Genomic DNA, 12,708 nt, shown 5'->3' with positions numbered 1-12,708 from the left:
GATTGTATTTGTGTGCTTTCTTATTGCATCCTATACTGACTTGGCTGAGATCCGTCCACTTGGTTGGTCTCCTGGTTTTCATGCAGAACCTCAGTATAGATGAGGTCTTTATATTTCATGAAAGTTCAGTTGAACACAACATATCATTTCTTAAAACACCAGAAATTAGAAGGAAGAAATTCAAACAGGGACCATGGTGCTGTTTATGACATTATTAGTGATGATGATTTATCAAGTGAAAATTGTTTTTATATCAAAAAGCCGATCATGATGCAAACACAACTAAAGCAAGATCCTTAAACAACAAAATGTGATGAGGCCTCAGCAGCATTTTGGAGCTCATGATGATTTACAGGCAAACCAAGGAGACCCAGTTCATAAATCAGCCTTGTGGTTCCTTGTGTCAGTCGGACCGACTGACGTCGGACCACGTTTTTCAGTAACTAGTAATCTAACGTGTTACTATTTCATATCCAGTAGTCAGACTACAGTTACTTATCAAAATCATTTTTGCGTTACTATTTTCTTTGGGAATTTAATTGTATTTCCTCTGTGCGTCTTGTCGAGTGATCGCCGTTTCTATGCGACAGAAATGTAAACAATGGAGGGAAAAGGGAGATGCGATTTTGTTGGTAGAAAAACAGGAACTATTTTGAGTTTCTGTCGCCAAGTCTGATTATTATAAGCGGCTGTGGGTTTATTTTTTATTTTTTAAGTCGCTAGCAAATTTAATGAGTCGCTTTCTGGGCTGGTTTTTGAAGGTGAAGTTGCTCATATGGGCTTGGAAATAAACAGACAGAAACCCCAGAATGTGTCTGACCTCCAGCTAGTTTTACTCAGACTCTCCCTGCCCATCATTTCCAGGATGATCCGTCCCGCTGCGTCTCTATTAAAGTTAATATATTACCTGTGAATGACGTCCAGCTGTACAGAACATTGGAAACATGGAGACTAATATGAACAGAGCAATAAACGTGAAAATGAACGAGTCCGTAAAGTTGTGCAACTAAACGCCATTATAATTATTAATATTAAGATAAGTGTCACTAATCTGTGCAGCAGCCATCTGAACTGTGGAGCCGCAGGAGGAGCTCTGACCTCTGACCTCTGACACCAAACGCAGAACCTGGAGGTTGGGGGTTAAAATCCTTAGAGTTTTCCAGACAATAGTGGAAAACACAAAAACTGCACAAATTACTAAAGTTTTTTTTGTACTGTAACTGTAACCCACATTAAAATCTGATATAAATAGTTGATTAAATACCTGTAGACAGAAAATAACGTCACTGCCCCTTTAAGGAACTAGCGTTACAGACGCTGCGTCTGTAACGCAGCACACAGCCCGGAGGGAGAGAACAGAGGAGGAATCAGAGGAACGCGCAGTGATTAGTTAACAACAAAAGTTAACATTATATTTGAAAACCATAATCTATCCGGTCGGGAACTGACGGGAATTTTATGAGCGCTAAACTAAATCGGTTTTGGTCAGTTTTTTTGCTTGGTTGGAAGCTCGGTCGGAGCCAGGATTTGTCTACCGTGTGCGGCGTGCACATTCATGGACGGGATTCACGGACGGGATTCAGGATGGCGAGCCAGACCCAGACATTCAATTCACCTTCTCCATCACATTAAGGAAGGACTCTCCTGCGTGTGGTAATTCGCTGCCAGGACGAACTGAACCGAACTGAACAGAACTGATAATTTATTGAATTATTATTTTTTGTTTGGATCGAGTCAACTAAGATTTTTTCATCGAACTGAATAGCTGATTTCATATTCGGGTTGTACTCGAATTTAAAGTGATATACTTTGGTTTCTATATGTTATATCTTTGAGTATGATTTGAACAATTGTAGTTTATTTTGATTTGATTGTGTTTGAGGTATTTTCTCACCTGTAAAAGAAAGAAAACGAGTTAACTCAGAAAAAATAGGGATCTCAAAATAGATACAACATAGGAAATAAAAGAGACTGGTCTAACTAATTCAAATTAGTCTGTCTAAAATAACATAGGAGAACAAAGATCAGTCTAATTAAATTAGATTAGTCTTATTAAAATGAACTAGGTGAACTAAAGAGTAAAAAGAAAAGGTGATATACTCTTTATTTCTTTTTTTTTTTCCCTTTTCATTTTTATTTGCTTCCTTATTAAGAACCTGCAATATATTTATTTATTTATTTACTTAATTAGTTATGGTATCTTATTTGTGTGTTTTATATTCAGTAAATTGCCGGCTTGTTTCACTTAAAGCAGCGGTCTCTGGTGTTGTCATTCTTGCTCCCCACTCCTTAGAGCCTAGAACTGGTCCAGTGGCGCAGTTAGCGGTTTGATACCGGTGCTACATAACCATTAAAAAATCTCCCCTTCAGTTCAACCTTATAAATGGAGACACATTGTTGATGTTACTATTATAAAATAACTTACAATTAAGTTTTGGCAAAGATCAATGTCATTTTCACAGCGTTGTTGTTAGCAGCTGCTGAAAGTAACTAAAAAAGTTACTTTTAATGTAACTTAGTTACTTTCCAAATCAAGTAGTCAGTAATCTAACTGAGTTACGTTTTCAAGGAGTAATCAGTAATCTGATTAAAGTTACTTTTTCAAAGTAACTATGCTACCACTGCTTATAATGTACCTCAGAACCTGCAGGAGAATCACTGCTGCTGCATTAAGTTTAGAAATACTGATAGAGAAATGAAAGTGGGAATGTTGGCAGTTTAGTATATCTGCAAGACTTTGTATAAACTGTGGAAATAATGTATCATTGTCCTAATATGTAAAACATGTAAAGACACAGAGAGTCAGATGATGAACAGAAGATTAGTTTTGCTTTTTTGGAAAATGGAAGATTAGATGTTTGAAAAGATTTTGTTGAAAAGGAAGAATTTCAACAGATCCATATTTCTGTTTACAACATGAAATAAGATGAATTCATGTGAATAAATACAGTTTAGCAGCTCTGTTGTTGTTGCCACGCTGCGGTTCTTCTCCAGGCCAGCAGGGGGCGGAAATGGAAAAAAATCATCTGCGTTTTTCTCACTGTGACCCTGAGCGGAAGTAAAACCAAAAGGCTGCAGCTGCTGCTTGTGTTGTGTTTTCGTCTCTCAGCTGATATTTCAGTAACAATGTCTTCAGTTCAGCAGCTGAGGGATTTTATCAGACAGAGACTAACTGCTGCTGCGGAAGAAATCTTCACTCAGGTAGAAAAAACCATCTTCCGCTACGAGGAGGAGATTAAACTGCTGGAAACCTGCTGGAATAAACCTCAGATAAAAACGACCAGAACCGGTAAGAAGCTACAACAGTCACTGATAAATCAGTTTATAACCTGAAGTCTCAACTTTACGCTCCGGTTTGTTCTGCTTTAAGTTTTAACCCGGAAGTCAGACGATTTGCCTTCAGTTTGCACTAAGCTCCGTTTCTGCTTAAATATTTGATCAATATTAAGTTTCACACCGGATGATAGTTTCAGGCAACATCATTTTATGGCTCTAAAATTATAATATTATTCGGAGCTTCCTGTTTCCCCCTAAACCCGTAGTTATATTTCCGTTTGCCTGGACTGTTGCTCACAGGTCCAAAGTTCTGTTTCAGATGGAAGTAAAGTTTTCATTTCAGTTGGAGGTAAAATTTCAGAGTCTGAAGGAGGAGAGGAGAGGAGAGGAGACCAGAACCGAGCTGCTGGAGGTCCAAAGTTCTCCAGACAGTTTTAGACTCTGGTGTTTTGATTTAAGGTCCGGATTTAAAGATCTTTGTTGTAGAAAAACAACCTTCAACTTAACAGATTGTTCAAATCTAATATTATCAATCAGTCTTGAGCAGTTTTACCTGCATACTGCCAAAAATATACCAACGTGAAAAGATGTTTAATTTTGAGAAGGGCTTGTTGGATGCAGAAGCAGCTATTTATTAATATTTTATCTTTCTTTCATGATCTTGACATTACCCAAAATGAAAATGAGCAAAACTTTCCTCCTGTAGAGAATTTTAGACAAACCAACAATAAAACCTGCTGTTATTTTACTGTTTATTGACAGGATGGATCCAGGAGATCAACTTTAATTATTGATCTGTTCTTCCTTCAGATCCAGACCAAGATGAACCAGAACCTCTGCAGATTAAACAGGAGGAACCAGAACTTTCACCGATTGAAGTGGGCCTGGAAGAACTTGGACCAACTAAAGGAAACCAGAACCAGAAGGATCCGGTACCTGGAGGAATCACAGGGGAACCAGCACAGATTAAAGGTGACCTCACAGAACCACAGCGGCTGTACGTCCCGGTGTCCAACAGCCAGGAGGGACAGCAGCTGGTACTGAAGGAGGAGACGTCAGTGGACCCGCTGAGTTACCAGCAAACTGAAGCAGAACCAACCGCTGAGCAGCTTTACAGTTATTATGGTTCTGAATGTCAGACCCAAAGTTCAGAAGGAAACGTCTCCGCTGTGTCCCAGAGTCTGTCTCATAGAAACACTGATTCTTCTCTGAAATGTGACTTCTGTGAAAAAGTGTTTAACTACAAAAACAATCTGGTTCAGCATCGCAGGACTCACACAGGCGAGCGGCCATTTTCCTGTAAAACATGCGGGAAGAGCTTCTCCAAAAGCAGCAATCTGAAGGTCCACATGAGGTCCCACACAGGCGAGAGGCCTTTCATCTGCAGCATCTGCGGCAAAGCTTTAAGTTCAAACAGACATCTGTCCGATCACATGGTCACCCACTCCAGCCAGAGGCCCTACGGTTGCTCAGTGTGTGGAAAAACGTTTTGTCATGAGAGTTCCTTCCAGTACCACATGAAAGGCCACAACGGAGACAGGCCGTATTCTTGTGACACGTGTGGAAAAAGGTTTATTCTCAGTTCCAGCCTGCTGACGCACATGAGAACCCACACCGGGGAGAGACCTTTCTGCTGCACCACGTGTGGAAAACGGTTCGCTCAGAGCAGCAACCTGAGCGTTCATATGAGAATCCACACGGGAGAGAAGCCGTACTCCTGCCCAACGTGTGGAGAGAGTTTCTGTCGTAGAGCAGGTCTGCTCAGGCACATGGAGACCCACAAAACCGTCTGAAAACCGAAGAACATTCCTTCTAAAGTGGATTTATTTTACAGTCAGTCAGTAGCTTTTGGTTCCTGCTGCTCACACAGTCACATTACAAACCATCAAACACTGGAAGGGGTGCACTTATTTATCCTGCAAAACTGTACAAACAATATTTTAGAATCTGAAGAGGAAATATTTCAGAGCTGGGTTTGGTTGAGGTTTGAACCAACAGGGGAAACAAACTGATCCGTTTAAAGCAGCAAATTAATCACCTTTAGGGTTTTAAAGAAAACCTGACACAATATCTGAAATATTATTATTAACTAATTACTGTGGTAATTATTAACTAGAGTCGGTTTATTTTCTGAAGCACTGTTCAGTGCATAACTTCCTCCAGTCATAATGAAATAAATATCATATTGACATCAGTCAGTGGTCCATGCTTATCCAGCACCAGTTCTTTGTTTAACCCAGAACCAGCTCCCTGCTCTGGACCAGAACCAGCTCCCTGCTCTGGACCAGAACCAGCTCCCTGCTCTGGACCAGAACCAGCAAAACTGCTTTTACCAGGAAGTGAAGGTGGGATCTTGGGAAACAGCAGGCAGTGCCTTACTTAACAATCTGGACTTTAAAACTAGGAAACCAAACGAGAGGAAAATATTGGCTCAAATTCAGGACAGAAGCTGATCTCTGATCTTCCTGCAGTTTGTTTTGAAATCACTGTCAGAGGTTAAGTAGATTAATGTTCCCCTGAACACTGAAATATTATTTCTGACTCGGTTCTTTTATTCTCCAGCTGTTGGTCCTGATGAGAAATCAGCTGATTAGAAACACAAACGCTGCTGGTTGTTTCAAATAATGATAATTAGAATAGAAACATAGAGCAGAATGTTCCCTGCAGAACATTTAATGTTTAACCTGCAGAACGTTTCTTATCCGGAAATAATAAACAGCTTTTAGTTTCTGCAGCTGAATCATAAATTCTGAGGATGAACGATAATCTGTGTTATAATCTGAAAACTTAATTTCACACCCATGACCCCTGACCCCTGATAGCTTAGTGACCTCCTGCTGGTAGAGAACAGTAGAGAAATGTTCATCAGCTGAAGTAAAAGGTATGAAAGATGAAATGATCTCCTTCCACTCAGCAGGTGAATCTGATCTGCAACAAATATAAATATATAGAAAAACACCTTAAGCTTCTGTAAAGTAAGGTGGAGGTTCTGTAGTACTGTGGGCCTGTTTCTCTGCCTTGTTAGATTAATTTATTGTGAATTCTGCAATAGGACATTTGAATAAAGATCTGGTCCAGGTCAGTAAGCTGAAAGCTGCTTCCATTATATAAATCCTACTTGACTAAAATATATTTCTCTAAATTATGTTAGCGGTTATCAGCCTCCTGGGATGGAAACACCATGATCATTTATGCAAACAACAATCAAAACTCATTTGTTTTTACATTGATTGCTGTTTTTTTCTTGATGTTTTGCTTTAATAATCTAATAAATGTAAATGTGGAAAGAACTTGACTCATCATAATAATTTGTTACTCTGCCTATAACACAACATGCTGGACAGATTATGAGTCTGGAAGAAAATCACTTTCTGAAAAATGGAAACTTAAACTGGTTTAAAGGCTTCTGCAGTTTCTAGATGTTCCCAGCAGGGGGCGCCAGATTCAGACTGAGCTGTAACAAAACTGATCATTTATTTAGTTTGATGTTTTTAAACTGTAGAAAACTCAATCTAGAGATGAGAGAAATAACTAAAGGATCTCCTTCCATTAGGAACTCCTACTGTTCATATCTGTGTGACTACATATTGCAGATGAAACCTGCAGATGAAAATGAGTTTAGAAATTGATTTTTCACTTTTTCACCTCCTGATTTACAGGCTTAAGTTAACAGTTAATAATTTGGGGTCGTCCATACAGTCGTCCTCAGGGCTCCGGTATTCTGGGGGCCTTAGGATGTCTGTGGCCCTGATCCTGTGCTGGTCTGTGGTATTATTAAATATATGTATTCTCAAAAGTACTTTAGTAATTTATCTTGAGTAAACTTTTGACTGCACAACTTTTACTTGTAGTTAAGTAAGATCTGACCATGTGTATCAATACTTTTACTCAAGTATTGGAGTACTTGAGTAAAAGTAGCCATTTGATTCTGAAATAATTAATAATTAATTTGTAGACTTGTTAGGCTGCAGCTTCAGAATGGAGTTCAGATCTAGTTCTGGATGGGAAAAAGGTCCAAACTGAGACAATATTTGAACATTTGATCTGAGTCACTTTGGCACAGAAAATTGGTTAATGGTCTGTAGTTCACCTCATAAACCATTTGACCTCAGTTGTACATCCTGTCTTGAGAACAAACTCGCCCTTAACTTTGCAGATCATACAGTTACTGTCAACCTGCATGGTGACCAGGACAAAAAGGATCTGTAAAAAACAATGTCTGGTGCCCCCTCTACTTCAACACTGATTCAAAACTGTCCTGCTGAAAGGCCCAAATGAACCAAAGCCAACAGGAATGGAATACTATGTTGGTCCGAATCAACAGTGACGGAGAAACAGAACCTCTTAAGTTTGAAGCAGCTGTGCCGAGGCATTTAATGCCACTAAACATCACAGGGAAACTTTGTTATGTGGAGCAATTAAGGTTCTCTGTTCAATTTGAAATGCTTTGCTAAACTGATAGAAATTAAATATATTTAGAAAACAGAAATTTAGAAAGATCTGGAAGTTCCTGTTTAAGTAGGAACTGCTGTGACAAGATGCTGATGAAGCTGGGAGAAAGTCTGGAGATGAACTTGAAAACAAAAGTCTGTTCCTGGTTTTATTGCTTCTTCAGTCTTAGAGACTTTGAAAAAACCTAAAGATCTAATTGACCAAACCGGTAAACATCAGTTTATCCTGATCCAATTCTGGTCCTTTTCCGGATCAGTCTTAAGTAACAATGATCCGGACTGTAGCGTCCAGTCACAAATAAAGGCAAGCAATGAAATATTAGAATCTCCCATAAAATTAATTATGTTAAAGTTATTAAATAAAGGAACAATAAACAAGTTGGGAACTATTAATCAAACTTTATTTGTACCTTTCAGCAACAAGGAGCTTCAAAGAGTTTTACATCATAAAAACAAAATTACAAAGTCATAAAACAAACAGTCAACATTACATTCTGCACATCAGATTATTGATTAATGTTTCATGATTAGGTTTCAAAAGCAACTTCGAACAGCTGAGTTTTTAGTCTAGATTTAAAGGAACTCAATGTTTTAGCTGACTATCCTTAGTTTATAGCAGGGGGCCCACAGTGGCCCCTGAGGGCCGGCATCCTGGACGTTTTAGTCTCTCCCTGGTTTAACACACCTGGATCACATCATGGCTCGTTAGAGGCCTAAGAAGAACATTGACCTCCTGAAAAGGTTGTTGGTACCAGGGAGAGAATTAAACATGCAGGATGCCGGCCCTCAGGGGCCCGGCCCTCAGGGGCCCGGCCCTCAGGGGCCCGGCCCTCAGGGGCCCGGCCCTCAGGGGCCCACTTTGGACACCACTGGTTTCAAGAACCTTAGGGTTTCAGCAGCTTTCCAGTTTTCTGGAATAAACTTTCCAAGTTTGTTCCAGAATAAAAGAACATAAAAACTGAAGCTGCTCCTCCAGGTTTGGTTCTGGGGATAAAGAGTAAACTAGAACCAGGTGGTAGGAGCTTCGTCCTGAATGCAGACAGTTCGGAGGTCTGCAGAGACAAAGGAAGATATTAATATAAATTAATTGATGACTCTCTTATGCATCAACCTGGTTGTTCCTGGACTGTAGGAATTACACAACTAATCTAAAATGAGTTGGCACCGTTTCATTTCAAAGGAGGTTCAGTTTGCAAGGTAAAGTGTCCTCCACAATAACTGGCAGCCTTGGTAAAGATGTTCAAAAGCTTTAAAATAGTTTCTAATTTATCCCAACAGCGCAATTTTACATAGAAAATTTTAATAATCAAACCTTTGATTTCAGGACATTTATTCAGTGGAGAAAAAAATACATGCTTCTGGTTAATTCTGATATAATGACTGAAATGTTAATATGAACCGTCCCTGTAATAAATAATTACAAATCAGGAAAATGTGTTTCAAAATCAACACTGCAATTGGTACGAGCACCACAACCAAATCCCATCAAATAAATATGACTCAAATATTTCAGACCTGGAGTTTTAGTTGATCAGACTGAACTGGAAGTTCAGTCAGTAAAGAATCAGAGTTCAAAACTAACCTGTTGCTCTGGTTCACTAGCACAAACATTAAGAGGGAACATGTGGGAACTGTAATCCTTCACAGCAGATCATGTCTGAGTTTTAAATAAATCAGAACCAGAGGTGGCGGGTTGTTAATTTACGTGTTTTGTTACATCCCAACGGCAGACATGGGGCCACGCAGCAAACCTGCCAGGTCTGTTTATTATCCAAAGATGGGACTGTTCTCTACGACCAGCTGTCCCTAAGATGGTTTCATCAAAGTAAAATACATTGCAAGTTTTCTAAAGGTTCAGTAGAGTTTCTCTGGATGGATCATCAAAATGAGCTTTACCTGTTGAGACTTTCTTTAATGTTCCTGGACACCAGGAACATGAAGAGGCTGAGGTTAAACTCTGGCTCCTCATTAACATGATGATCTTTAGTTCAGAATGAAAACATCATTTCACATGAAAATCCTTCACAGGTTGGAGGTACGGCTGAATATATCAAATGCAGTAAGATTCTAATTACATTTCTGGTTTATTCAACAAAAACCATGAATAACACAAAATTAACCACAAAGGAAAATATGATTTACATCAGATGTTAGCATCAGTGCTAACGTCCCCGACTCACTAAAACATGAACAGCTTTACAGAAAACAATACAGAGCATCTATACAGCAAACATAAGATTATAAATTACTTTAAAAAGTCCAAATATCAAACAGTGAACATAAGTTCTGGTAGAACCTGCTATTCCCATCAGCCACTAACCAGCCTGGGTTCTCCAGAACATTTGACTAAACTACTAATTTCCTGATAATTATGTTAACTGATCAAATTATTGATGTTATTTCTGTTTTAAAGTATTTTTCTGTTTTAAATCATAATTTTTTAAATTCTGTTGGAGTTCTGTTTTACTGTTATAAATGAGAAAGCTGATTGTCCAAATATTATTTATCCTTCAGAAAAAATCCACTGCAATTTCAGTGGTGAACATTTTCACCATCAAGAAAATGTTCACCATGGTGACAATAACTAAATTACCAGATGTCTATTTAATCCATTAGTGTGGATTATGGCTGCCTACAAAACCCCATTTAAAAAACAAAACATTAAACCAGATTTGTTTCCTCGTCTTTATGTGATTTTTTATGGCTGTACATTCCATTGGCTGTCCTGAATTTAATTCCACATACTGTACATGAGAAAGGTTTCTCACCTGTGTGTACCCACACATGAGCTTTGAGGGAAACTTTGCGGGTGAATATTTTACCACATGTTGGACAGGAAAATAGTCTCTCTCTGTTGTGTTTCCTCAGGTGGGAGTTCAATGAGCTCAGCAGGGTGAAGCCTATCCCACATATTTCACAAGTAAATGATTTCTCCCTTGAGTGGGTACGCATGTGATTATTCAGGCGCCGACGGTCAACACAACCTCTGCCACATATTTTGCAATAAAAAGGCCACTCGCCTGTGTGGATGCTTATGTGGCCCTTTAAATGAGTTTTTTGAGAGAAACCTTTTCCACATACTGTACAAACAAATGGCTTTAAACCCAAGTGCATTCTGTGATGCACCTGAGAATTATACTTTGATTTAAAGGTTTTTCCACAAACATCACATGTTAATGATGAGTAGTTATGACAGAGTTTTTTAGTGTTTGGTTCTACTTCATGGAAATCCCTGTCCTGACCACTGGGTTTCTCCAGAAGGTTGACAGGCTCCTGTCTGCTGCAGAGTTCCTCCGGTTCATTTTTAATCTGTGAAGCTTCTGGTTCCTCCCGGTCCAGACTGGACGTCCCCTCAAGACGCTTTTGGACCTTCTGCATCGGATCTTTCTCATCCTTCCAGACATGTTGCTGTAGGACGTCTGCTAAACAATAAAAACACTATCAGTTCATATTATATTTAGGGAAACAACCGGAAAACATATTTCTAAAAATAAGTAGGGATGCACAAAGTAAAATCCATGTTTTCAATAATTAAAACCCATCGAACAAACAGGTTAGGATGAACAAAAGGCTTTCAGCTGTTATGAAAATACTGCATAAAAGAAAAAAACTTTAAACAAATTTTCCTTTGCATCACAGCCGTATTTGAGGCCTTTAACTGGCCTCTGTCTCTTTAAGAAGCTCCTACTCTTTCTGACAATCCCCCTTATCCATGTGATCAAACAATGCTTCTCCATGCTGCCGTTTAGGACTGTTCTTAGGAGAGGAGTAGTGTGTATGATGAGCTCAGCAGACTCTCAGACAGAGGCTGAGTGGGGAAGAAGGTTGTCAGGAGACTGCAGCTCCACGGCGGAGCTGTGGGTGAAACGATGAGGGAATCAGAATTTAATAAACAAAATGGAATCCACAATAAAACGAGACGTTTCACAGAATTAGCTGGTAATACAGGAGAAAAGGGAAGGATATACGGTAGTTTCTGTAGCGTTTTGGCTGCTGTTACCGTCACGCAGCGCTGCAGCTCCTCTCCACATGGACTGAACTCTGAAACACTGACGTCTCCCAAAAAAGAAAGGTGAGCACAGGGTTGGGGACCAGCGAGTTTTAGGACGCGCAAGAAAACTTTTCAGTGCAGTTTGTCAGCACACGGTTAAATAGATACAATTACTGAGAAACAGAGAATAAGCTAACTAGCAGCAGCTAGTCAAGCCTGCTAACCGGAACATTTACATAAATCAGTGGAAGTGAGAGTTGAAGGTTCTTGTTGCTCTCTGGCTGATATCAGATGTTCCTGGAGGGAAAATATAGAAACTTTGCTCGTTGTTGGCAGATCAAAGCAAACGGCGTCAACACCGACGGTTACTCCTTCAATGGAAACGTTTGAGTCAGTTGGAAGAAATAAAAATGAACAGATTCTGATCAGATCAATATTTATGTTAAAAACAAGATCTGATCATAATGTTTGAGTTCTTTAAAACGATGAAGGAAAAACCTTTTAAAACTTGTGCTGTTGTTCCACATCAGTCTGTTATATGAACGGAACAACTGTTGACCTCTGACTCCTGATTTCATTCATTCACAACATCATTACATCCTTTTGTTTTTGGTTTAGTAATAAATATAATCTCCTTACAGCACTCACTTTGTACTAATATTCACTTTTTGCTTTATTTATTTTGTTTTTATTCTTCTGCTTTATTTCCTGAATTTTCTGATTTATTTCTCAGATAAATAAAACTATGTGTAAAAATAGAAACAAATATAATATCTAACATTTTCATACTTTGTTTTGTTACTTCATTTGAAAGCAAAGATTGTAGCTGAAAAAATAAATAATCAAAACTGCATTCATGTTTTGAATTAAATGTTTTTATGGGTGTGACTTGATTTTATTAATAACTCATTTCTATCATTATTAACAATTTCTTCTGTTTTTACCATTAATCTACCAGCTGACTGTAGACAACAATCAGTCCTTGTGGTT

General features: G+C 38.8%; 2 protein-coding genes across 4 annotated transcripts in view; one reads left to right on the top strand and one right to left on the bottom strand.

The window, feature by feature from the left end:
- The first annotated feature begins 3,047 nt into the window (after positions 1–3,047).
- LOC116721001 (zinc finger protein OZF-like) lies at positions 3,048–6,566 on the top strand. The gene is made up of 2 exons (XM_032564566.1): positions 3,048–3,289; positions 4,087–6,566. Exons 1-2 carry the CDS (start codon positions 3,127–3,129, stop codon positions 5,067–5,069), a joined length of 1,146 nt encoding a protein of 381 aa, XP_032420457.1. The 5' UTR covers positions 3,048–3,126; the 3' UTR covers positions 5,070–6,566.
- A 1,540-nt stretch (positions 6,567–8,106) lies between these two features.
- LOC116720944 (gastrula zinc finger protein XlCGF7.1-like) overlaps positions 8,107–12,708 on the bottom strand; it is a 25,622-nt gene continuing 21,020 nt past the window's right edge. For 2 of the 3 annotated variants that reach the window (XM_032564467.1, XM_032564466.1), the window contains exon 2: positions 8,107–11,146. In XM_032564467.1, the coding sequence (XP_032420358.1) occupies positions 10,389–11,146 (758 nt within the window). In that variant the 3' untranslated portion in view covers positions 8,107–10,388. Of the gene's footprint in view, positions 11,150–12,708 lie in introns of all 3 variants that reach the window. The other variant, XM_032564465.1, reaches the window with a different exon arrangement.

The sequence above is a fragment of the Xiphophorus hellerii genome, chromosome 6 (assembly GCF_003331165.1).
Source record: "Xiphophorus hellerii strain 12219 chromosome 6, Xiphophorus_hellerii-4.1, whole genome shotgun sequence".
NCBI lineage: Eukaryota > Metazoa > Chordata > Actinopteri > Cyprinodontiformes > Poeciliidae > Xiphophorus > Xiphophorus hellerii.
The sequence above is the reverse complement of the archived record's forward strand: the minus strand, read 5'-3'. Positions and strand labels throughout refer to the sequence as shown.